The sequence below is a fragment of the Kryptolebias marmoratus genome, linkage group LG8 (assembly GCF_001649575.2).
Source record: "Kryptolebias marmoratus isolate JLee-2015 linkage group LG8, ASM164957v2, whole genome shotgun sequence".
Classification (NCBI taxonomy): Eukaryota; Metazoa; Chordata; class Actinopteri; order Cyprinodontiformes; family Rivulidae; genus Kryptolebias; species Kryptolebias marmoratus.
In genome coordinates, this window is record NC_051437.1 from 18,558,676 (window position 1) to 18,583,730 (window position 25,055).

Genomic DNA, 25,055 nt, shown 5'->3' on the forward strand with positions numbered 1-25,055 from the left:
GGGGGTCTGTTTGGTAAGAAATGCAGTTTGTAGTTTTTATAGGTGCCTGTTTCATCAAAAATACAGTAAATTACGAAGTATGCTGTTTAATACCGCTCTGGTAAACTCATAACCGGATTTCAATGCCAACTCAAACGATAATCAACGTTAGTTTGGGTGTTGGCTCACGTGACCTCTTTCGTCCAATCATCTTTCTCCTTTTCTCAGCAAAGAGCGCGAGACTGACGTTCCTGCGAACCCAAACGTGTTTCTACTCTTGTTGTTGATGTTTTTATTTATTTTGTTTTGGTGTTGTCAACAACTTTGTCAGCCATGGCTGATCCCACCAAAAGACAGCGGCTTAGTAAAACAAGAGAGAGCTCACAGCAAACCTCCGCGAGCCTGGCGAACATGTTCGGGGCAGGGCAGCCCAATGGTTCCGAAGGAGATGGTCAGTTTGTTGAGGGCTCCATACTTCGCATCACGATGAAAAACTTCCTGTAAGTCACAGCTCCTCAGCTGGTTCTGCCATCGGGCTGTAAACTGAATTTGCCTCATCTCTGCGAGAACACGAGCAGCCAGGAAGCTACGGCACAAATGCTACATGCTATGTTATGTTTATGCTAGCTGTTATTGTAGCATTAGCGTCGGCATGTTTCAACATAAACCAGTGGTTTGTCAGCTGAAGCTAGCAGCTAGATGAGTTAGTTTGAACTAGTTTTTAGTTCCTAAAACCAAAATAAACCATCCGCAGCAGATCAACAGTGCCTGAAAGTGATAGTTTTTAGGAAACAGGAAAAAAACTTGACACTGGACATGAGAAATGCATAATCCTTCAGCTGATCGTCAAGTTTTTAGCTAATAGTTCTTTGAGAATCACCTTGTTGGTTGTGTTAACTTTTCTTAGATTCAACTGAATCAACTGGAGCAAATTGTGTATTGGTGACACATACTGTGAGAAAATGCTTGAAGATTCAATCCAAAAATTTTTTTAAAGGTATTTTTTATATACCAACATGATATTGGTTCATCTTACAAGTTTAGGAACATTTATATGTTTTCATGAGACCTCAGGATTATTTTAGCCTTTCAGTCAAACCATCAAAATATCTTAACCCCTGCTGCTTTTTGTTCAAATCCTGCTGGACCTGAAGAAGGGCTGAAACTGCTTTAGTTCGACCTATTTCTGTAAGAAATGCCTGATATGTTTATGAATGACATATTACCATATCGCTTTTATAAACATGTGATCTGTAAAGGTAACCAGATGAGATCTTGATGCATCCATTGAATTGAAATTTGATTTACCATAACAAAAGTAGCTCCATTCATTAACTGGCTGCCTGAAGTGGCACTTGTGCTTTAAAAACACAGCAGGAAACTTTGTCTGCTCTGTCCACTGACAGGACGTATGACTACTCTGTGGTGTATCCTGGACCCAACCTGAACATGATCGTTGGAGCCAACGGCACTGGAAAGTCGAGCATTGTGTGCGCCATCTGTCTGGGTCTGGCTGGGAAGACTGCCATTCTGGGGAGAGGAGACAAGGTAAACTTATTCTGGTGTTTATTTCTCTACCAATGTCATTCAGAAAAGGATTATGGTCCGTTTTTGGTCAAAGAAAATATAGCTAAAATGAAAAAAAGTTGCCATGTTTTGCTTAACTTCTGGAATTTATTGATGTTTTGTGACAAAGCTACACATTACAACAAATGTCATAGCTTCCACCACAAGTTTTACGTTGATTAATTGTGCATTAATAAAAATATATAAACATTTACTTTTGAAAATTATATTACATTTATACCTTTTGATCTCAACAGAATGTCAAACCCTAGAATTTATGTAAAAGATTGAATGAACTGACTTCATTTCCGATGTTGATTTTTATTTTTCTGTAGGTTGGGCTCTATGTCAAACGTGGGTGCCATAAAGGCTTTATTGAGCTTGAACTGTGAGTTATCAAAAATAGATTCTCTTCACTGTCCCCTTTTCACTAAGACATAATTTTGCTTTAAAATTCTGCGTGGAAAGAAATCCTATAATGTTATCCATCAGTTAAAATGGTTTTCCCAGCCAATGTACATCAGATAAATAATAATAACATTGTTAGGAAATCCTATGTTTGATGGAATCTTTTTTTTTTGCTGCTGCTGTTGTTGTTGGTAAAGGTACAAAAATGGTGGTAATGTGATCATTAACCGAGAGATCCACGTGGAGAACAATCAGTCACTTTGGATGCTAAATGGAAAACACTGCAGCCAGAAATATGTGGAGGAAGAGGTGAAGACTCTGCATATCCAAGTCAGCAACCTCTGCCAGTTTCTGCCTCAGGTACGTCTGTGCAGCTGGAGTGTAATGCTTCACATAGGCAGAGGGAATTAGGTTGACGTGCTCCTCATTTTCATCAATCTGGTGTGTTTTCCCTGACAGGAAAAAGTTGGCGAGTTTGCTAAAATGTCCAAAATTGAGTTGCTCGAAGCAACTGAGAAGTCCGTTGGACCGCCAGAAATGTACGAGTACCACTGCGAGCTAAAAAACTTCCGCAACAAAGAACGAGAGCTGGAGGTAAAGTGCCAAGAATGTTTCTTTTTCCTTTTTTGAATCTTTATTTGGACAATCCCCTCTAATTACTGACTGCATCTAAACTGTATGTCTGTTATCATAACTAGATTTGTTTTTATTTTCATAAATCATAATTACAATTGCATTGCATAATATTGACAAGTTTCTGTAATTGAAAGGGTTGTATAGGTTAATCTGTCTCTGGGTTTTTTGTGCTTTTGGCTGCGGTTTCTCTGTAGAACGTTGTGAAGGAGAAGGCGAGCTTCCTGGAAAAGGCCAAGCAAAGGAACGAGAGGAACAAGCACGACGTGAACCGGTACTACGAAAAGAAGAGGCATCTGGACATCATCGAGCTGCTCGAGAAGAAGAAACCGTGGGTGGTGAGTTGTGGACGAGGGATGCTGTGCGCAAACGGAAGAATAAAGTGTACAAGTTCAGAAAATAATTGAATTCTTTTGACTGCGGCATCAGGAGTATGAGACCGCCCGTAAAGAGCTTGAGGGTGTTAAAAAAGAGCGAGAGGAGGCCAAAAGGCAGCTTTCCACCCTGAGGCAGGCGCAGGCACCCATGCTGACGAAGATCCAGCAGATTGATGACCAGCTGAAGCCCACCGAAGCACAAATGAAGGCTAAGGTGACAAAGTGAACAATGATACTCCCGGATGTGCCTAGTTTTAAAGTATGCAGTCAAAGAGCACAAATGGACATTTTATTGAGTAAATATAAGGAAACAATTTCAACAATTGTTATGTTTTACCCACAGCCTGTTCTGATTTAACTATTGCAAGTCCATAATACCTTTTCAGAGAGATGTTAACACCTGAAAGGGGATGACTGTCATTAAGATGAGCATGTTGTTTTTCAGACTGCTGCCATCAAAGAAGCCTCAGTCAAGTTAAAACAGAAACAAGATCAGCTGGATCGAAAAAACAAAGAGGTGAGGCCTCTACCGAAGAGGAGGGAAACTAATTTGCGCCTCTCTCTCAGATGTTCCCAGTAAACGACGGCCGGCTCTTCTCTGCAGATTGACGACATTAAGCAGACGCTGAGGCTGAAGCAGATGGAGGAGGACGACCACCAGAAGCGAATCACCAACACCAGGCGAAACATCGAAGACCTGAAGGCAGAGCTGGCCAAGATTGGCGACCAGCCGGACGTGACGCCGCAGATTAATGCCGTTAACGTGGAGCTCAGGGGGATTCAGCAGGAGAGAGCCAAGATCGAAGGAGAGAGGGCCGACCTGCGGAGGGAGAAGGACAACATCACGGCTGAGTCTAAAAGTTAGCTTTCAACAAACTGAGCTGCATTTTGATCATTTCTCCACCAAAAAAAAATCAAAATAAGCTTTAATTTTAGATACTGCCCTGTGTACTAAGTTCAATTGTTTGTTTTTTTTGTCAGTGTTGCAGAAGAAGCTCAGTGACATGAACAATATGATGAACGCCAAAGAGGAGAAGCTGCGAGGACGCCACAGGGACACACACACTGCCCTCCAGTGGCTCAGGGACAACAGACGCCTCTTTAAAGGGAACGTCTATGAGCCCATGATGCTGGTGGTGAGTTCCACTCATGGAAACTGATTTAAAACAAATAGTCGGGCATATTAAAATGAATATCAAATATGTGATCCTTGAAATTTTATTTATTGTAAAAGCCCTTACTTTAATGTCTGAACCAATTTAAAAAAAATATATCCGTGGCATTTATAAAAGCTAAACAACCAGTTTAAACAAAACTACTTCAATAGGTACATATTTTTATTTAAATAAGAATCTTAACAAATGTAAGAGTTTTTCTTATTTGTTTTTTTTTTAAAATTTTATCAGAGGGAATTTATGTTTCTGGATTGATTGTTGAACACATTAATTTTCTATAAAAGTAAATTGTAGTCCTAAAAGCACCTCTGCCTTTATCCCACAGATTAATGTGAAGGAACATCGATTTGCGAAGTATGTGGAGAACCACATCTCTTTCCACGACCTGCGAGCGTTCGTCTTCCAGAGGAAAGACGACATGGAGAAGTTCATGATTGAGGTCGGGGTGGTGGGCAGTTTTCTGGAGGACAAACATCTTAACAGTGAAAAGTAAAAAAAAAACAAAAACAAAACAAAATATGTCTTTTTTATGCTTAGGTTCGTGACAAGTTGAACTTAAAAGTTAACTCCATCTCTGCTCCGGAGGAGTCGTGTTCCAAACGTTCTCCGTCTCGAAATATTGAATCCCTGAGGTGAGAAAAGATAAATTTTTTCTGTGTCTGGAAATCTAATTCTGTACTAGTTTTGTGCAGCTGCCCCGTTGAGCTCTGGCCGTTGAGCTTTGGTCTCTCAATTAACTTCATTCAAGATGATTTTAAGGCACTCTGAGCATTTCAGTCTGATTCAACTCATTAACTTTTATGATTTTCCCCTTAAATTTGTGTAACAGCAGCAGGTGTGTCTCTGACTGTGGCACACCGGTCTTTGTGTGTATTGGCTGTCTTTTCTCTCCTCCTAGTTCTCCTCATAGTAACACAACAACACATCTTACCTCATAGCTTTACACTTTATTTACAGTATGTCTTTGTAAAGAACTTTGCTAAGATTTTATCTTTTATCTTTTATCCTGGACTGTGAATTGGCATGCAAGTGATCATTCGAAGTGGCAGCTGATCCAGCGGGTTGTTGGGTTGGATGTCTGAGATCACACCTCGGTCTGACGCCTTTTCTAGCAGCATCTGATTATCGGTCAGAGCAGCAGCTCACATGTTAGTCGTCTGAATTTTGCCCCTGTTAAAGCACTGTACCGTTCAGTCAGATACATTAACTAATTTACAACTAATAAGAAAAAAAGGTTGACGTCTGTGACTATAATTCCTTCATTTTGTCTTGAGTGTTTAAATGCTCTGTGTATTGTTTTTTGTCTTCTGTCTGCAGACGTTTTGGGTTCTTCACTTACCTCCGGGAGATGTTTGATGCTCCTGATGAGGTGATGAGTTATCTCTGTTTCCAGTACAAGGTGCACGATGTGCCGGTGGGCAATGACCAAACCAAAGCCTTGATTAAAACGGTACGTTCCTGTTGTTACATGCATTAAATCTCCAGGTGGAAAAGGATGCATTTAAATGATTTTTTTTTTTTTTGTGGTGGATGATACCGGTGTCTGATTTATTCATTGAACGTGATTAAACACCTACATTTAAAAGCTTTTCCATAACTCATCAAAGTTAAAATCCCAAGCCTGTATTATTTATTTAAAGAAACTTTGTTTAACTTTTATTTTGGGAAGCTCTCTTCCCTGTCCGTTGACATTGCTATATATATATATATATTTTCTTTTTTTCCCCTCAGGTGATTGAGGAGCCCTACCTCAAGGTGTTATACACAACAGATGAGAGGTACCAAGTAAAGCGATCCTTTTATTCCAACAAAATTAGCACCAGTAACTCTGCGGTGCACCAATCTCAGTACCTCATAATCACCGTGGATGCTGAGGAGAAACGGCAACTGGAGCAGCAGCTGAAGGTGAGAAACGAGCGGCAAAACAAATCTGGAAACAAGGTCTAAACTCCTTTTCTTGAGCTTCAGTGTTCGATTAATTTAAACACGCTGGGCCTTCATACGTTTAGGCATGTTGTAATTTAGATATTCTGCCGCCACCAGGCCTGCGAGTCAAAGCTGCGAGACACCGACGAACGGATGAAGGCCCTGCAGAAAGAGGCTGCTGCACTGGATCGCCGCGAAAACGAACTGTTGTCTGAGAAGAAGCGTCTTTCTGAACTAAAGGGGAAAAAGAGACAACTGGAGCAGAAAATCAGCACCAAACAAGACAGGTAAGCCTTCGCTAAAACGTCAGGAAGTCTCACAGCTATGTAGCTTACTTTTGTAAACGTACTTAAACATTAGATTATCTGTTTAGTTGCATTTTGTTTGGTTAACTCAGACTTTATAAGAATAAAAGACCTAACTCTTTCTCCTCATATGTTTAGTTTGAGGCAAATGGAGCACAATGTTATCGACCTGAAGAAGATTGAAGAGGAGACTAAAGAGAAAATAAAAGCTGTCAATTTCCACAAGGTGACCATCGTCACTGCTTACACGGCTCAAATGAAGGTATGGAAAATTAAACGTTGAACCAAAACTTGAGCATGAATCCTCTGCATTTATTATCTGTTATAGAACTGCATTAAAAAACAACGAAAAGACTCTTTAATATAAATACTGTGATCCGCATCTGCCTCCAAGTTTACAGATCATTTCTATGGAAATCGTTTCATTGTTATCATGCTCCCTCTGTGTTAAACCCTCTAATGTTTTCTTTTGTCTCTCATCATCTGCAGCTGAGAGCCAAGCTGACCACGGAGAAGGTGTATCTGGCTTTGGAGACAGTTGGGTTGACAGCAGAGAAGACTAAGCTTGAGAACGACTGCAGAGAGGGCGCCTCTGAGCTGAAGACCATGGATGTAAGCATTTCTCACACCAGCAGTCGCACCGCAGCCGACACGGCGTTGAACTCGTTTGTGCTAACTTTCCGCGCGTCATTGCAGCAACGGTGCAGCCGCCTGGAGCAGAGGAAGGTGCAGCTGACGGACCAGTGCAAAGGCCTGCTGAAGAAGGCGAAGTCCATCTGTCGGATGCAGCCAGATGCGGTGCTACCTGAAGACCTGCGTAACGTCAGTGTTTATCCTCCCTCTTTTTGTTTTTTTTTATCTCTGACCTCAGAGTTAAGCTGATTGTTGCTGTGGAGGCTTTTTGAGCGTCACGGTTCTTGTTTTGTTCACGCAGGCCTTCAGCAAACTACCCGACACACTGGACGACGTCGATTCAATGCTAAATGAGGAGCGGTCCAGAGCTGAGTGCTTCACTGGGCTCAGTGAAAATGTAAGTTGCAATTGGTCCAGAAATCCTAAACACTGCAACATTATAGTAGTGTTTTAAATGCTTTTGCTTTGTTTATTTTGCAAATTGTAACAAAACGTATAACCAGAGATTGTCAGACGTAAGTTATGATCAGCAGGTCAATGAATGAAAGTATTTGTCCTGTTGATGGTCTCCACCTCGCAGGTTGTTGAAGAGTACAACAAGAGAGAGCAGGAAATCAAAAATCTGGAGAACGAGCTGAAAAAAAAGACCGATGCCCTGAACGACTACAGACAGAACATATCAGAGGTGCCCGGTTGTTTTGCTGCAGTAGTTCCTCTGAAGGGTTCAATCTGTCATTTTCTACGTGCTAAACTGCCTGCTGTGTGTAAAAGTGTGTGTGTGTTTTGGCCTTGTTGTGTTTGTCACAGGCTAAAGAACGCTGGCTGAACCCTCTGAAGCAGCTGGTCGAACAGATAAACGAGAAATTCAGTGATTTCTTTCGCTCCATGCAGTGTGTAGGAGAGGTCGATTTGCACTCGGAGAATGAGGTGAATGCAGGCACATGATGTTATACAAAGTTAATAACTCCCATTTCTTTTTTAAAGCTATGTCAGTGTGAGGCAAATATTTAACCCCACAAGATTTATTAAAACTAATAAGATTTATTTTTTTAATTGTATATTTCCCTGTAAAGCTTCAGTATTCCCTGGTGAATCTAAAGATCGGGCTGATAAATAATGCAGTGCTGCCACATCTGGTTTTTGTGTTGAAATATTTTATTAGCCATCAACATATCAGATCTTTAAATCTCCGTCATCTGATGACCTGATCCCTTAGACGCCTTGGAATAATTTTAATTATCGCCCCGTTGTCTCTCAGGAGGAGTATGACAAGTACGGGATCCGCATCCGAGTGAAGTTCCACAGCAGCACTCAGCTCCACGAGCTGACGCCGCACCATCAGAGTGGAGGAGAGCGCAGCGTCTCCACCATGCTTTACCTGATGGCCCTCCAGGAGCTCAATCGCTGCCCCTTCAGGGTGGTGGACGAGATCAACCAGGTGGGAAAGCTTAATGAGAGCGTCGTTTATGGTTGCGTATAAATCTCTTGATTAAGTCTGATGATCTTAGTTTAAAACTCTGGCATGAAAGGTTGCGAGTGACATGCAGTCCTTTAAGGAATGCAGGGATACAGCAATAATTCCCTGCGTGTTTTGATAACTCTGCCTGGGTCTTTATTTTGTTTTGTTTTTTCCAGGGAATGGATCCTGTAAACGAGAGGAGAGTTTTTGACATCGTGGTCCACACAGCCTGCAAAGAAACCACTTCTCAGTACTTTTTCATCACACCAAAAGTAAGCGTCACGGCTCGAGTTTGTGTTGAGATAAAGAAACATTTTACTGAGTTGCTTCTTGTTTTTGTGAGCTGTTTATTGTCAGAGCGAGGAACAAAACAAGTGGGTGTTTTTTTATGGGTAAAACTGTACCTACTTGTTGATGTTTGTGTACTGACAAGAGTTTTTTTCCCTGATCCACTTCTCCTGTTTGTGTCTCTGCAGCTTCTGCAGAACCTTCAGTACGCTGAGAAGATGACCATTCTCTTTGTCCACAACGGCTCTTATATGCTTCCTCCCAACGAATGGGACAGGAAAGCTTTCTTCCAGCGCTACCTTCGGAGAAAAGCCAGGGCTTAAATTCATAAATGAACACTGACATTAATAGATGTTGTTTTTATGATCTTTTTCCATTTAAATTGTTTATTACGCCTAAATTTTATGAAAACAAAAAAACTTTAAAAAAGTGACAATTTCCCAATTTTATTTTATACCACAATATGTAAATGTTTTGGGTACAACAAAAAATGTGTTAATATTTTTAAATAAAATGTTTTGTAAGCTTTTCCATGGAACATCCGGTTCTGCTCAGAGGTGTCGAATTTCTCTTGGATGCATGAATCTACACAAAAATCTGCTTTTATCTGCTCCTTTTAATATCGATAAGCGTGTTTATATAACTGAATAAAACAGGTGGAGGGGTTGTTGGTCTTTAAAAGACACCAGTAGAACAAAAAAACAGCGTAATAACTGGTTTATTTTCAGGCCTTTGAGGTGAGCAGCAGTTACAGCAAATAGCTCCATGATGACGTGAAGTTTTTTGTGCCAAACAAAAAAACCTCCTGGAGCAGCTTTACCTGCGGATAAAAACATGACGTTTAAACTTGATCCCTCTCGGAGTGAGTGGATTTACAGCAGCTGGCTGATCATTTTTGTCATAAGTATTTTACAATTTGTGCTCCGATAAATGATTTTTACGACACTTTAATCAAACTTTACTCGTGTGTCATTTAATGCTGTGAACGGAAGTCCTCCTCGGGTCGACCCATACTCTGATGTCATCCTCTCGCTCCTTTTCCAGTGCCTCCATCTCTAACTCTGCTCTTTTTCTGTGGAGAAACGACGGATTAAAGCAACCCGGGGCACCACCCGTACCGCACCACTTTCCCAAACGCCCACCTCAGGTGCTCGCAGACGATTTCCCTTTGGCACAACATTTGGTTCTTGCTCCAGAAGGCGTCGTTGTGGTGGTCGTAGATGGTCTTCAGCTGGAAGTCGAGACTGTCGTTTGGAACCTGAGGTTGAGAAAAGAAAAGCGGATTTTCCTGAAAGTGGATCAGCCTTTCTGCGTCTAAAGGGGACGCTGACGACGCTCCCTGTTCACCTGGTAGTCCAAATACATAACGTTCCGTCGAGTGCTGGCCAGAGTGGCTGTGTCATGGAGGTGACTCCAGGGCTCCTCCTTCTGGCTGATGTGACTGGGTTTGTTATGTGTTTTTCTCTGCATATGAAAGCAAATAAAAAAACACATACACAGCTGTATATTTATAAGACTAACAGTGTTACATGTAATTAAAAAGAATAAGAAGGTATTCAAACTTTAAGAAGGTAGGTATTGAAACAAACTTAACCTTTCCATTTACATACATATACTTTAAATTATCTATCTATCTATCTATCTATCTATCTATCTATCTATCTATCTATCTATCTATCTATCTATCTATCTATCTATCTATCTATCTATCTATCTATCTATCTATCTATCTATCTATCTATCTATCTATCTATCTATCTATCTATCTATCTATCTATCTATCTATCGGAACAAAAAAGTTACAGGGAAAGGTAAAAAATTGTTTTATCACTTCTAAACTTTAAGCAAAACATGAATGAACTTTATTACACTTATACACTTGTATTTTAAGAGCCAGGCTGTCCTTGTTTGAAGCCTCCAGAAGCTCCAGTTTCCCTGTTGAAACTGGTTTGATGTATTTGCACTAAAACTTTAGGAATACTAATACCTCACAGCGTCAACTTACAGGATGAGATCCTTACCTGAAACTTTACCTGAAGGCAAAGTTTTGGATGACATTTTTGGCTAAGATTCTCAGTCATGCATTTAAATTTCAACTCAAGTTTGCACATTACATGATTTCACAACAGGATAATTCTGTTAACCTGGGGATGCCAAAGTAGGTTAACAGGTTTTAAATAAATAAACAAAAAAGTATAAAAAATAACTTAAACTACTGAGGATAAGCAAACCTTTAGGGGTTGTTTGAACCAATAAAACCTCCCAAAAACAGAAAGACTTCTTAGTTTCAGTAGAAATACACCACACTGATTATATGTAAATTACAACTCAAATCTGTTAAAATATTTAAAAGATGTACTGAAGTTACAAAATATAAAAATTAAAGGTAGAATTTCCAATATTTATGCAAAGTCTAGAAACAAAAACAAACAACAAAAGAAACTATGCCACTTTCTAATGATTCTTTTAACGTGGAGAAGCTTCAATTGGTCAAAACAGTGTAAGAATTCAATGAACTATCAAACTTAATCGTATATTTATATATATTTCAGTACATTTTTGGAGACGATAAAACGTCTTTTCCCTGATAACAATCGCCAAATAAAAACAAACGCACCAGCTGCGGCCTGAAACCATCCAGAGTGAAGTCGTTTTCTAGTTTAGGAGCAGGAAATGGATCCCGTTTCGACATATTTAGAGAAAAAAACAAGTACGGGACATTTATATCACCTAAACTAAACTTCAGCTGCTCGATCTAACTGTTAACAGCTAACAGCTAACCGTAACCTGGTTTCCTAGCAACCATAAACTTCCGGTGAAACGTTCACCGGAAGCCCATTACTGCTCCTTTAAAAATCTACTAAGTCATAATTACGATTTTATGTAAAAAATTGTGACTTAAGTCATAATTTTGATATATTATCTAATATAGTATTGTATCTAATTAGCAAAATTAAAATGCTGAGAAATCAAAAGGACAATCTGAAGGCACAAGAAGTAGCTACACATTTATTAAACATAAACACCGTCAATGTCTTCTGCATGTGTTCTTTATGAGCTAGTATCTCATAGCTACTAAATAATACCTCACATTTATGACTTATACTATCTCATAATTATACAATCTCAATATTATGAGACAATATCTCAAAATTATAACTTAGCGTCTTGTAATTATGCAGTAGTATCTCATAAATATGACTTAGAATGACCTAAAATGTCATTATCATATGACAATATCTTACATTTATAACTTAGAATCTCATAATTATGACTTAGAATGTCATTAATATGAGATACTGAGTATTTCATGATTATGATTTGTGGGTTGCAGTAGTTCTGTGTCGCAGTCTCAAAATCTTACGGCTGCAGGTTTGAGCCCAGGTTGCGTCAGGAAAGTTCGCTTGCTGCAGCTGAAAGAAAACCAACATTTTATAATTATGACTATGGGCTTCCATACCTAATTAAGATTTGTTTAGATTTTAATTCCCCCAAGTTTAACCACAATCTGGTTGCCATTTGCTTTTCAAAGTAAAAAAAACAACAAACAAACACAAACTTAAGTAGCGACAGTAAGGGTTGGGCAGACAAACAGGGGTCAAACCAATCAATAAGCCAGCAAACTGCCTGCCAGTATTTGCTCACAGTTGAGGGATAAGCCCCGCCCCCAGCAGCACCTGAGGGCTCAGGTCAGCACTCTGCTCCTCCGTCTCCATCACTTCAGCACCAACAGAGCTCTGTGATGCATGGAGGCCTGAGCCGCCTGAGCCACTGTGCTCCCTGTGCCGTTCTGCTCTGGCTGCTTTTTGCACAAACATCTGCGGACCTTCCCATGTGCAAAGAGGTGAGAAGATTTATGTTACTGTCAGACGCCGTTAACATTAGAAATACCAACCTAATTAGGTTTTACTGGTTGATATTTTAATGGTGGCTCCCAAAGATGGAGTCTGGACCTCACTGTGGGAAACAAATTAAAGGTTAAATTTATAAATGACTGCTGGTAACATATCTGAATACTGAATATTCAGCTGTTAGAATGTATTAAAACAATCATTTTAAATGAATAAAAATGGTTGTTGAGACTTTTGTATTTTCCTGCTCTTGTTTATTCAGCAGTTTGTGGGTCAGAAGCTGAAAGGTTTTGTTGAGTCATGAACTGCTTATCATTTTGTAAATAAAATGCAGGTGGAAACTGACACTGACACAATATCAATATGTTAAATTTGCCCGTATTTGCTCACAGCTATGATAAGAACAAAGCTTTCCTGTATAACAAGTTATCGTGATTGTATATATTCATAATGATAACTACATGTTGAGAATTAATCGCCAAGAAACCTGCTCAAGCTGTGAGCGGTCAACTGTATCATTAAAGAATAACTATTAAAACTCAAAATGTTAAGATCACTTCCTAGTTATCTGTTACTGCCATCACACAGCAGTTTATTCTCCTCTTTTTAGTGTAGGAAACACACTTTCCTAGAGTTTGAATTTGAATTATCACACCCTTGTATCACTAGAACCTCCATATGTTGCATCGTTCTCTGTGCTCACCTCACCTATATCTGATTTCACTTTGCATAACAGCAGTCCTGCTGGATAAAAACCTCAAGCTGTTTTCTTTTTTATCAGCTTACCTTTACGCTGGAACGTGCAGTGTAAAGGTTTTATAGGAGAGCCAACAAAAGCTGAGTTTAGGAAGCATTCCCAGCAGGTGATCGTGTTTCCATGTCAGTATTTCTGACCATGAGGCCCAGCTGTCGGGATGTCCCGTTGCCTTGGTTTCCTCGTGTTTGTTTAAAGAAAGCGATTAGGCTGAGGCACATCTCCAGTTTACTGCATTTTTACATCGGACTCAAACTCATATTCATCGCTCAGCTCAGGTAATCCTTCTGTTTTCCTAACAGGAGAGATGAAGAGGTGCTGCTGCTGCCTTTCTGTTAACTATTAATCCCACGAGGCCGTGCGTGGACCTGGATTAGACTGCTAACTGTTCTTCCATGGAATAATACACCTTGTTGTTGACCACAAAACTAAATCTTGAGATCCCAGAAAGCTCAGAAATCTTAGATCGTTTCAAACTGTGTCAAACCTTTCTGGCCCAAATGGCACTCGGCTTTGGGTGAGATGTAGCTGCAGAAGCACGACACGCACATGTCTTTGATGACGCTGAAATTAAACGTTTACTGAAGGATTGAGACGATCAGCGTTTCTTTCCTCGGCTGAGCAAACATCCCCTGAAGGCTGCAGAGAAACCGCAACACATCCTTGATAAGTGCGAACGGTTGAAAAGGCCTCCTTGGCAAATATTAGCCTCACCTTTTATTTACCAAAGAGGCTGGGACTGAAATACCACGAGTGTAAAATGACCCAGTGATCTATTTTTACAAACACTATTGTTTCCTGTTTCATTTTTTTTTTGAATGTACGGTGTCATTTGCAACCTTTATGACATAACTTATTTATTTTGGATTTGTACATTCATTCTACTTTGTTTAAAGCCATTTTATTTGTAATAAAATGTGATTTTTCAGTGTTTTTGATTAGATTTTTTTGTAAATGTGTATCATCTATGATAAAAATAACCACAAAATATGTATCATTCAGTACCAAAAAACCTACAGCATAGTTTGTATTTAATGAGCGAAATCAGCAGTCAGGTTTTGTTGCCAACAATTATGAGTTGTTTGTTTACATTTGAACACTGACAAGTTCCGTAAAATTGAAAGAAACAGAGTTAGAGGGAGAACAGGGGAACCAGAGAAAAGTTATTTTCTGAAAAGAAACAGCGACTAAAAGCTGTGAGGAGGAGAGTGTTGAAGTAAAAGTTGGATCTACAATCATATATACATGAGCTGTGATGAGATATTCCGAACTCTAACGGGAGAATTTCTGTAACTGATCAACATATTTAGTTGTAAACAAAAGTAAGGAATATTTGCAGTTTTCTACTGCAGTTTTTTTGTTTTTACAAAAACCCCTCATGAGTCTGAGCCACAATAACCCCCAAACAATCATTTTTAGCTTCTTTTAGCACCAAGAAATCATGTATGACAGCTGTTATGGCTTTAAGAGTTTGCATACTCCAGTACACGCAGTTTACTGTCTGCCAGTGTGAAACTCACAGCTGTGTTTTGCTCCCGCAGTCCGATTATCACTTTGAGTACACAGAGTGCGACGTGCTCGGGTCAAGATGGAGGGTCGCAATTCCCAACAAAGCCGAGACGTGCACAGGCCTCCCGGATCCAGTCAGAGGGACTCAGTGCAGTGAGTGTCCCTCCGTTCCATGCTGTAAAGGCGGGTGATCATGTGTTTGCCCGTGTCTGTGTGAGTGTACTCGTGTGCCTGTTGAAAAAATATCTCATGAACCACTGGATGGATTTTAATGAAACATTTTCTGAGAGTAATCACTGGAAACACTACAACGGATTAACGTTTGGAGACAATCCAAATCAAGATCACAGCTACTTGGCATTAGTCAACACAAAAAAAGCTTGTAACTCGGTCAGATTTACAGATAATGAGCTGAAATTGGACGTGGTTGTAGCTGAGAATCATTCACAACATGTACTCTGAGGGTGACATCTCACAGTATCACATTATTGTCAATGTTGTACCAAAACGGCTACAACCCTGTCATTTCTCATCATAAATTCTTACTTAAAATTTGTGGCATTAAAGGCGGTGGGCGATATGCATTCAGTCAAGAAATGCTAGTTTGTATCCCAGCTGCAATGGGTGGTTTTAAATCCCTCAAAGCTTTAATATTTTGTTTCCTTCTTGCGTGTAGCCTTCTCCTGCGGTGAAGGGGAGTTCCTCAACATGCAGACGCAGCAGTGCCAGAAGTGTGCGGCGGGCACCTACTCCCTGGGGACCAGCGTGGCCTTCGAGGAGTGGGACAACCTGCCAACTGGTTTTGTCACTCACGGGAAGATGACAAATGAGGGCAAGGCCGTAACAGACTGCTCTAAGTTAGTGCAAACTATAACTCACTCACCTTATTATAAAGGGCCTTTTCTCCTTTTAGGACGCTAATTAAACTGTTCTTAACAATATTTCTGCAGCTCCACCTGGACACCGAAAGGCGACTACGTAGCTTCAAACACAGACGAGTGCACTTCGACGCTGTCTTACGCCGTGAACCTGAAAAAAACGGGGATGGTGACCTTTGAGTATTTCTACCCCGACAACAGCATCTACTTTGAGTTCTTCGTACGTGTTGCTGTTGTGTGACTGCTGCACACACACAGGGGGGATCTTTCGGTAAACTTATTTCTCCCCCCTCGTAGGTTCAGAATGACCAGTGCCAGTCAACGGATTCTGAGAGTCGATGGATGAGGATTTCAGAAAACAGCTGGAGCCAGCACAAGGTTGGTCCTTCAGCGTTTCAGCACACGACCATTAGACGGTTAGCTGCAAAGGTTTCATGGAAACATCTTTGATTTGCCATCTGTGCAGGTACAGCTGAGAAAAGGCAACAACGTTCTGTACTGGAGAACCACAGCGTATGACCTGCTGAGCAGCGCTGTCAAACCTGTGCTGTTACGAAACATTCAGGTCTCAGGTGCAGTAAAGCCTGGTTTGTGTGTGTATCAGCTCTAAAACACAAGTCTTCCTGTGTCTGTTAATTGTGTGACTTTTGATTGAGTTAACATTCACATTATTGTTCTCGTTTTGTACTACTTTTGCACCCGTATTACTTCTGGATATCTTATATATACATATATGTGAATATATGGATATGTAACAAAACATTCAGCTCATTCAGGAGATGGGAGCTATAACTTTGGGTTTTTGTAACTTTTAACTTTATTTACAAGTATTTCCCCACAAATATACTGTATCTTTAGATCTTTTATTCCTTCAAAAACATTCTTCTCTTTGAAATCTGTTTCAGCTTTCAGGCTGTATTTTCATTTTTTATGCATTTTTTTGTTACCTGCTCTGCTACTTTTAGCTAGCATTTAGCTAAATTTAGCTTTTAGCTACCATTCTACTAATTTTAGCTTTAAGTCAGCCTATTGCTACTTTTACCATCAAGCTAAAATTTTTGACATTTTTAGCTAATTATTTGATATTGTTAGGTTTTAGATAGCCTTTTTTTACTTTTGAATTTAAGTTAGCATTTTGCTACCTATTGCTTTTATTCTGTAGTTATTTTTAGCTATCATTTTGCTCCTTTTAGCTAGTGTTCTGCTTCTTTTGGGTCTAACAGCTCAGTTTTATGTTTTTCAGCACAGCCCTTTAACCCTCAGCATCCACATTGCATTTCTGAAGAAAATGCAGTTTCTCCAGCTCCTAAATGCTGATTGGTGGATCTCTTGCAGGGGTGTCCTACACGTCTGAGTGTTTCCACTGTAAGCCCGGCACACACAGCGCGAAGCCAGGGTCTCCCCACTGCACCCCCTGTCCTGCTGACACCTTCTCTAACAAGGGTGCTACCGTCTGCCACGAGTGTGATCAAGACAAATACAACGGTATGCCAGCTCACAGCAGACCTGCAGCCACAATTGAGTGTAACAGCTACACACACACGTGCGGGGCACTCAGCATGCAAAGCAGGACATTCACTACCCAAGCGGTTATCACTAAATCTTAATATGAGCTGTGTGTTCTCCCTCACATCTGTCCTTGTTTTTCTGTGTCACCAGAACCCGGTTCAGGGAGCTGCAAACCAAGGCCAGCATGTACACACAGCGACTACTTTTACACCCACACCCCCTGCGACTCAAACAGAAAGGTAATGACAACTAGAAAAGGGTTTAATTAAAAGTCCTGCACTCACCATTTGCATGTAATCATTCAAATTCTGTGACTGTAGATTACCTGAATAATTCTCGTGTTTCAGACTCAGCTCATGTATAAGTGGATTCAGCCTAAGATCTGCAGCGAGACCCTCGAAGGGGCAGTGAAGCTTCCAGTGTCTGGAGAGAAGCAAACCTGCCCGCCGTGTAACCCAGGCTTCTTTGTCAACAGCACCTCAGCGTGCGAGCCCTGCGGTAACGATTCCTACTCAAACGGAACAGGTACAGAATCATTACTGCCCTTTCACTCTGTCCTTCTCTGTGTCTGATGAACTTAGCTGTGAAACAAACATGAAGATCTTTATTTTGTGACACTAAACGGTAACTTATGTCAAACTAGACCACAGTGTGAGCGCCAAAGGACTTTGATGAAATGAGCTGAAAAGTGGATTGGCTGGATTGATTAAAAGAAGCAAAACAGAAGCTAAAATCAGCAAAACCTTAACTGGGAGCTAAAGTTTGCAAAATTGTTGCTAAAAGCTAAAATTAACAAAACTGTCTCTAAAACCCTAAAAATACCCAAAACAGTAGGTAAAACCTAAAACTAATAAAACCCTAGCTAAAAGCTAAAAAAAGCAACAATTGTAGCTAAAATTTAGAAAACAGTACTTAAAATGAAAAATAGCAAAAGAATTGTGAACTGACTTGTTAAAGTTAAAACATGAACTAAAATCAGCAAAAAAATAGAAAAAAAGCTAAAATTAGTAAAACTCGCTAAATCTAAAATGAGCAAAAACTGCTGCTGAAAGGTAAAATGAACAAAACAGCAGCCAAATTCTCAAACTACTAAAACTGTAGTTAAAAGTTACAATTAGCTAAACAGTAGATAAAAGGCTAAATTACCAAAAACTATAATTTAAAGCTGAACTGAGCAAGACAGACACTAAAAAAAGAATAAGAAGACAAAATAATGCATGTATGCTGAAGTAGATTTAAGAGTACAATATTTTTGAAGTAAGTCAATGTATTTCTTTGATAAATAACTCAAAAAGTCTACAAAACAAACTATAAACTACAAACAGGAAAAAGAATAGTGTGAAGGCTAAGAAAAAAAGATTTACTTTACTTTTTGTTAAATAAGCAGATATATATTTATATCCTTATAATCACACTTGCACGTCTTGTGCAAGGAGTGTGATAGTTTGTTTCAGAAACATATTAGACTTAAACAAAAAGAAAACATTTAAAATGATTGAAATATTCATGTTTAATGAAGGATTTCTTCATGTGAGTTTGCTTGCATGTAAATTGTCATACAATAAAACCAAAGGCAAATACTCATATGTCATGACGTTGTAAAAACGTGCCTGCATGTTGCAGCATGATAGAATTTGAATACACAGTATTTACTGACAGTATGGCATCGTTTACTCACAGTTTGTGCTAAGTGCCCTGTTGGCACAGAGCCGGTGCTGGGCTTCGAGTACAAATGGTGGAACACAATGCCGACCAACATGAAAAGCTCCATTATCCGCCAAGACTTCAGCGACTACGACCGAAGCACAGGTGAGACACCACCTGATGGGACGCCCACCTGCGGCAGAGTTATCTGAACTCATAACCAGAAAGGCAGTAGAGTCGCAAAACACATTTCAACACGAAAAAATATGCTTCAAAGGAATAAGTGACTCTTGAGTTGAAAAATATATCTTGTATGGTTAAGATTTAGATGTTTAAATTACATGAACGACTCTAATTGAAGGAATATTATTGTTATTATTTTTGTATTATTGTAATGGCAGCATGGGAGGTGGCTGGGGAATACGTCTACACGCCCCCGGGGGATCTGGATACTGACTACCAGACGCTCACCCTCAGTCTTCCTGGATACAGGTGAAGATTTTCCTGAACACAGTTTTTGTTTATTATGTCTCAAGCGGGTATAGATGTATATCTGAGATGAAAATGTACTAAAACGTCATTTGGTTGCTTAAGGGCTGAGTCCACGGTCAAAGATACGGAAAGGAGGGAACTATCTCGCATCACCTTCGTCTTTGAGACTGTGTGTACAGCTGACTGCAAGTTTTACTTCATGGCGGTGAGGGAAAATGTTTATTTATTTAGGTTTTTGTCTCATAAACGCTCCGAGATGTCTGCATCACAGATCTTCACGTCAGGTTTGATTGGTACAGACTTGTGAGGCGAGAGCTTTTCTCTTCAGGGTTATAACAGGTGGTTCGACGACGTGGTGGAGGAGTGGAAGGGCACCAACAGGAAGCAGTCGTATTCGTACCTGATCCAAAATAACTACACAGTCAGCTTCAGCTGGCAGTTTCGACGGACTGAGGGATACAATACGGTGAGGAATATCTCACACGTTCACCAAGATGGCTGATTTATCACTTTAAAACCATCTCAGGCAGCTTAACGTGTCATGTCGTGTAACTTTGGCTAAAACGGTTAAAGTTTATGGTCTATGGGATGATTTATATTCTTTTTGTTCATCTTTCTTTCTAAACTTTGAAGCTCAGTAGTTATTTAATTAACACGTCGACACCAATCAGTTTAATTTTAATCTAAAATCTTTAAAAACTAAACTATTTAATTAATGTAAAACTTTAATTTGGAACATTTTCTACTGTTTTCTTCCTTAAGCGTAAAACCATACTAGATTAAACTTTGATTTACGGCTCATACACAATGTGTCTTTTTTTTTTTTTGTGCATATGCAGTGAATTTCATAGAAGATACTCCAGTAAAGTTAAAAACTATGTGTAGAGAGAGGAAAACTGGGTGTTCAAAGAAGGCAGAAATTGTAGGCATTAAATTAATATGATTTCTACACAAAGGCATACCATATTCATCATGTTTCTGTTTACAAAAATGGATTATAAGAAAAAAAAATTCTGGACACATAAGAGTTTACAAAAGCCCAAGAAGATAAAACATAATTATGGCTGACATACATTCTTATCTTTAATCTGAAACTCATTAGAAATTGTTGCTACATGCTATTTGAGGGGATGTTTTTGTAGTGAAATTGTGATTTTGAACAGCTGAATTAGCCCTGCACTCAAGATGGCAGTCTTGAGCTGTGTTGACACTGAGCACTGTTTCATAATTAAAGTGAGGTTGAAAATTTAGCTCTTTTAAGCTGGACTATTACAGTATATATGTGTGTTTATGTATGTGTGTGAAAAGGTTACTGAATGACGCATGGACCTTGTTCTGTCTCAGACGAGGAGGTACAGCGCTGATGCGGCAAAGATCTACTCCATCCACGTCACCAATGTGGTCGGAGGTGTGGCCTCGCAGTGCCGCCGCTGTGCCCTGATGTCCGTCAAGGCCGACTCCACCTGCATCCCCTGCCCTCCAGGACACTACATGGTGGAGGCGACGGGAGTGTGTAAAAGCTGCCCGCCGAACACCTTCATCAGGGCCAGTCAGACGGTTGGAGAGTCTACTTGTGTCCAGTGTGGCCCAAACACAAAAAGAAACAAAGTAAGAAGCCCAGATTTCACAGAAAAGAACAGCTCTGATTGAAGTTGTCAGGATGGGAAACAACTTTGTTGTTTTTGTTGAATTTCGGCTTTGAAATCCATGAATTTCACACTCTTTTCTTTGCATACAACTCCATGTTTACAATGTACCTGCCTGCTGCAGAAGCCTGTGAAACATCTAACAGAGAGGATAAAACCCCTTTAAAGTGACATGAATGCAAAAGTATCTGATGAAACTCTGACCTTTGACCTGCAGGCCTACACAGCTTGTCTCAGTGACTGTAAAGTGGGCGTTCAGACGAGGAGAGGAGCCCTGCTGCGTTATGATCTCTCTCCTCTGTCCAATGTCACCGGCTTCAGCAGCAGCCCTCGCTTCACCAATAAGGGCCTGCGGTATTTTCATCGCTTTAATTTGGGTCTGTGTGGGACGGAGGTGAGGAAGGGATCCTGAAGGTGTTCTTTTCTTTTTTTTTGTGCGAGTCACCTCACTGTGTCCCTCTTACAGAGACGTGTGCCAGCCTCCTGCGTGGACAATGTAACAGAGAATGGGAAAGAGGTCAAAGGTTACATCTGTCAGTCTGTTGTGGTTCCTTCTGATATCAGGAGTCAGAGCATGGTGTCCTCTCAGCCTTTTATCATCGGGGACTCACTCATAGGTAATCTGCAGCTGTTTGCTAAACATTGTTTGAAGAAATAGATAAATTTAGCATTTGGTTGTCTAATAAAAATGACTGGATTTGACTAACGGGTAAATCGGTAGTGATGATGTGCTGGTTTTGAAACTGTTCAGAAGAAAAAACGAAAATAAGAACTGTGATTTCTCACCAAAGATTTGACTCCATTTCTGTGTCCTTGTAGTCTTAAATCTACTTTATTTATTTATTTACAAAGTCTGCAGTTGTAAATACAGTAATAAAATGTAGTAATAGTAACCAGAGGAAATACAAACTGGCAACAAAGGAGTTTTTTTGTTTTTGTTTTACATTAGCGTTCAGGATTTAAAAAAAAATCTTCAAACTATAACCAATGGAACCAACAATTTTTTCTAAAAAGTTCAATTTTGATTCAAGCAAGTTTAGTCTTAAGTATTAAAAAAACAATTTAATTCTAATTAAATATGTTGTGTGATATTTTGCTGCCACTACCCTCTAATTTTGACTACACCCTTGTGAGAACCATCTTCACAGTTTTGACCGAAACATACTTTGCAATGTTTTTCCATGAATGTCAGATTTATAACTGACACAAAAGACAACAGAGAAGTCGTAAGAATACAAACTATAACATTTTATGTGTATTAATGTGTAACAATCCTATATAACTTTCTCCTAGATTTTACTTGGGACGATGTTCTTGCTAAACTCCTGCTGGCTACAGCTGTCCTTACTGTCTGGTGCCAATTACCAGCATGAAAATTCACACCAGAATATTAATATTCAGTGCTTGGTTTGAGGTTAAAATGTTCCAGGCTCAGAAAACCTGCCAGCACCAGAGGGTTACACTTCATTTTTGACCTTGTGTTTCTTTGGCTTCGGTAAAAATCTATAAAGGACCAAAAAAAAAACCTCCAAAAAAACAACATTTAGATAAACTTCATTTTTCACAGGTATAAGTCCACGGCAAAGCATCAAATAGACATTATTTTGTTGAGTTATTAAAACAGATTTACATTGTGTGTCTTTTTATTCTAAAGGTGTGACCACTGAGACAACCCTGGAAGGTATAACTTCTCCATCATGGTTGTTCCCTGCAGCTTCCCCACAGCTGCCTGATGTCATATTTTATTACAGGTAAATAAGATAACAGTTACTCATTTACTTTATTGAGTCTTTAATATTTGTGCACATTTCTAAAGCACATTTTTAAAACATAACGTCAGATTCAGGGAGTTCAATCATTTACAGTTTGATATTTCTTCAGGAAGACTTTTACCTTTTACCTGTAATATGCCTTTGTCATATTTGTTTTAGGTCAAATGATGCAACTCAAGCTTGTAAACAAGGCAGGTCGGCCGCCATCAGATTAAGATGCAACCCTACGGTCACGGCTAAAGACTACATCACGTATCCAAGGTACTCAACTCAGCAACCAAGCTCGCAGGTTTTGACCTTTTGTTTAGATGCTCCCACTGTGTCGAGCAGTCACATTATTCACCAACATATGGCTCGTTAAGCTCCCAGAAGCTGAGTTATAGTAAAATATGGGCTCCTTGGAGATTCACTTTTTGCGTGCAATCATCTCTCCGACCTTGTTTTTCTTGACAGTAACTGTTCTGAGGGGACGTGTGATGGTTGTAGTTTCCATTTCCTGTGGCAGAGCCAGCATGCATGTCCACTCTGCACCAAAGACCACTACAGGGAGATCGTCAGCGCTTGCATCCAGGGAATACAGGTAGTACTGTGCGGCCACAGGAATGCTAAGAAATTATTTTCCCCCCTGAGCTTTACAAATCCATCACAGGTTCAACACACTCTTGTGTTAAGTGGAATGGAAATGCAAAAAAGCGTTTTCATTTTATGCAGCAGTTTAGCCACAAGGAATGTGTTTTATTTACCTGAGGCCTTATTACTTGTGACTCTTAGAGAACCACTTACGTGTGGCAGCAGCCTCTCCAGTGTTACGGAGGAGAATCGCTGCCAGCACAAGCAGTCAGTGCTTGTGTGACTCTGGACTTCTGGCTGAGGTTTGGCGTCTCCGTCGGAGCAGTCGCTGCCCTGCTGCTCATCAGCATCAGCTGTTATTTTTGGAAGAGGACACGCAAGTGAGACTAAGAAGCTTTACATTTCCTTCAATGTTTATTGAAGCACTATTAGGTTTAAGGATCTCAGCTAATATTGGTCATGACCATGTCTTGTCACCCTTCTGTGAGGCTGGAGTATAAATACTCCAGGTTGATGATGAGCTCTGGAGGTAAAGAGTGTGAGCTACCGACCGCAGACAGCTGTGCAATAATGGAGGGGGAGGATGCAGAGGATGACCTCATGGATCTCACCCATAAGTCCTTCTTCAAGAAGATTAAGTCTTTCTCACGAGAGGTTAGTAGTCCTTTGAATCAGCGTCACGTTGAACTGCTTCACTTCATAACAATATGGTTGTGTTTGCAGAGAACATCGGATGGATTTGACTCGGTTCCACTCAAGTCATCTTCACGCCACCAACACGAAGAGGAGGACTGCTGATGCTGAAATCAGAAGATCAGCCAATCACTGAACCAAGAGGAAGTTAGAGTTTTAAATGTCTGTCCAGGTCTGGCAGTCTATGAGGAGTCCGAATATAAAGATAGATTTCATTTCCTATGATAGGCTTACTGAGGCAGTTCAAATAAACACTGGACATTTCATTTGTAGTATTATTTGTTGCATGCTAGACTGACGAATTTAAAACTAAATCGCAAAGTGTCCATTTGGGGGATTTGCTGTGTAGGAATGGGGTGGGTGGGTTTGAAAATGAACTAACTATGGATTGAGTTACATTTTTATGGTTGTGTAAAACTGCGTGCATTTTTCATAACACAAATCATGTATCTTTTTTTTCCTACTTTATTTTATTGTACTTTAGCAATGCATTTCAGACTTTTAACGTGCTTTAAAATTATGTGAATTATGTTTGCCAAAGTGTATTTTCCTGCTGTGCCTTATTATGCTTTATTGTGAGGTATAAACCTTTTCAATAAAAACGACAACAAAGTGAACAACTTAAATAAGTACAGCTAGCACCACCCTTTAATGCTGCTCTCAGTGACTCTTTGTAAAATCCAGTATTTGACATATGTAGGGTCTATATAATGTTAATGTTTAATCATTTTAATCTATTTAGTTCTGCAGGTGTACTTATAAACCTAGTTTGCATAGTTTTCACATTTTTCAAGTTTTGTGAAAACTGAAACGATGTAACACCACCTCACAATTTACAACAAACAAAATAATGTTATTGCATTTACGATATGCTGTTTATTTATATCGTTTATGTTGCTGTTATGCTTCGTGATTCTACTTATAACGTTAACTACTTTTCTAGATGCAACTTTTTCTCTCGGTTTATTAGTATTTTACAAATAATGTT

The 25,055-nt window shown here is 39.8% G+C and overlaps 3 protein-coding genes across 3 annotated transcripts; 2 read left to right on the top strand and 1 right to left on the bottom strand.

The window, feature by feature from the left end:
* Positions 1 to 98: 98 nt before the first annotated feature.
* Positions 99 to 9,317, top strand: smc5 (structural maintenance of chromosomes 5). The gene is made up of 24 exons (XM_017430866.3): positions 99 to 479; positions 1,386 to 1,527; positions 1,881 to 1,933; positions 2,151 to 2,313; positions 2,413 to 2,547; positions 2,784 to 2,924; positions 3,016 to 3,177; positions 3,409 to 3,480; positions 3,568 to 3,823; positions 3,945 to 4,099; positions 4,464 to 4,577; positions 4,676 to 4,770; positions 5,456 to 5,588; positions 5,870 to 6,043; positions 6,182 to 6,351; positions 6,508 to 6,631; positions 6,859 to 6,981; positions 7,066 to 7,191; positions 7,304 to 7,399; positions 7,583 to 7,687; positions 7,810 to 7,929; positions 8,261 to 8,440; positions 8,638 to 8,733; positions 8,938 to 9,317. Exons 1-24 carry the CDS (start codon positions 313 to 315, stop codon positions 9,070 to 9,072), a joined length of 3,237 nt encoding a protein of 1,078 aa, XP_017286355.1. The 5' UTR covers positions 99 to 312; the 3' UTR covers positions 9,073 to 9,317.
* A 134-nt stretch (positions 9,318 to 9,451) lies between these two features.
* lg8h1orf194 (linkage group 8 C1orf194 homolog) lies at positions 9,452 to 11,539 on the bottom strand. The gene is made up of 5 exons (XM_017430872.3): positions 11,367 to 11,539; positions 10,097 to 10,213; positions 9,892 to 10,007; positions 9,712 to 9,821; positions 9,452 to 9,569 (listed from the first exon to the last, which is right to left on the bottom strand). The coding sequence occupies exons 1-4, from the start codon at positions 11,439 to 11,441 to the stop codon at positions 9,719 to 9,721; spliced, it is 411 nt and encodes a 136-aa protein (XP_017286361.1). The 5' UTR covers positions 11,442 to 11,539; the 3' UTR covers positions 9,452 to 9,569; positions 9,712 to 9,718.
* A 919-nt stretch (positions 11,540 to 12,458) lies between these two features.
* Positions 12,459 to 24,689, top strand: elapor1 (endosome-lysosome associated apoptosis and autophagy regulator 1). The gene is made up of 22 exons (XM_017430869.3): positions 12,459 to 12,593; positions 14,896 to 15,016; positions 15,540 to 15,720; positions 15,814 to 15,961; positions 16,039 to 16,119; positions 16,208 to 16,313; positions 17,077 to 17,226; positions 17,401 to 17,489; positions 17,598 to 17,775; positions 18,931 to 19,059; positions 19,296 to 19,386; positions 19,489 to 19,591; positions 19,715 to 19,852; positions 20,731 to 20,994; positions 21,250 to 21,426; positions 21,499 to 21,649; positions 22,687 to 22,783; positions 22,964 to 23,065; positions 23,258 to 23,384; positions 23,576 to 23,754; positions 23,863 to 24,028; positions 24,098 to 24,689. Exons 1-22 carry the CDS (start codon positions 12,492 to 12,494, stop codon positions 24,170 to 24,172), a joined length of 2,955 nt encoding a protein of 984 aa, XP_017286358.1. The 5' UTR covers positions 12,459 to 12,491; the 3' UTR covers positions 24,173 to 24,689.
* The last annotated feature ends 366 nt before the right edge of the window (positions 24,690 to 25,055 follow it).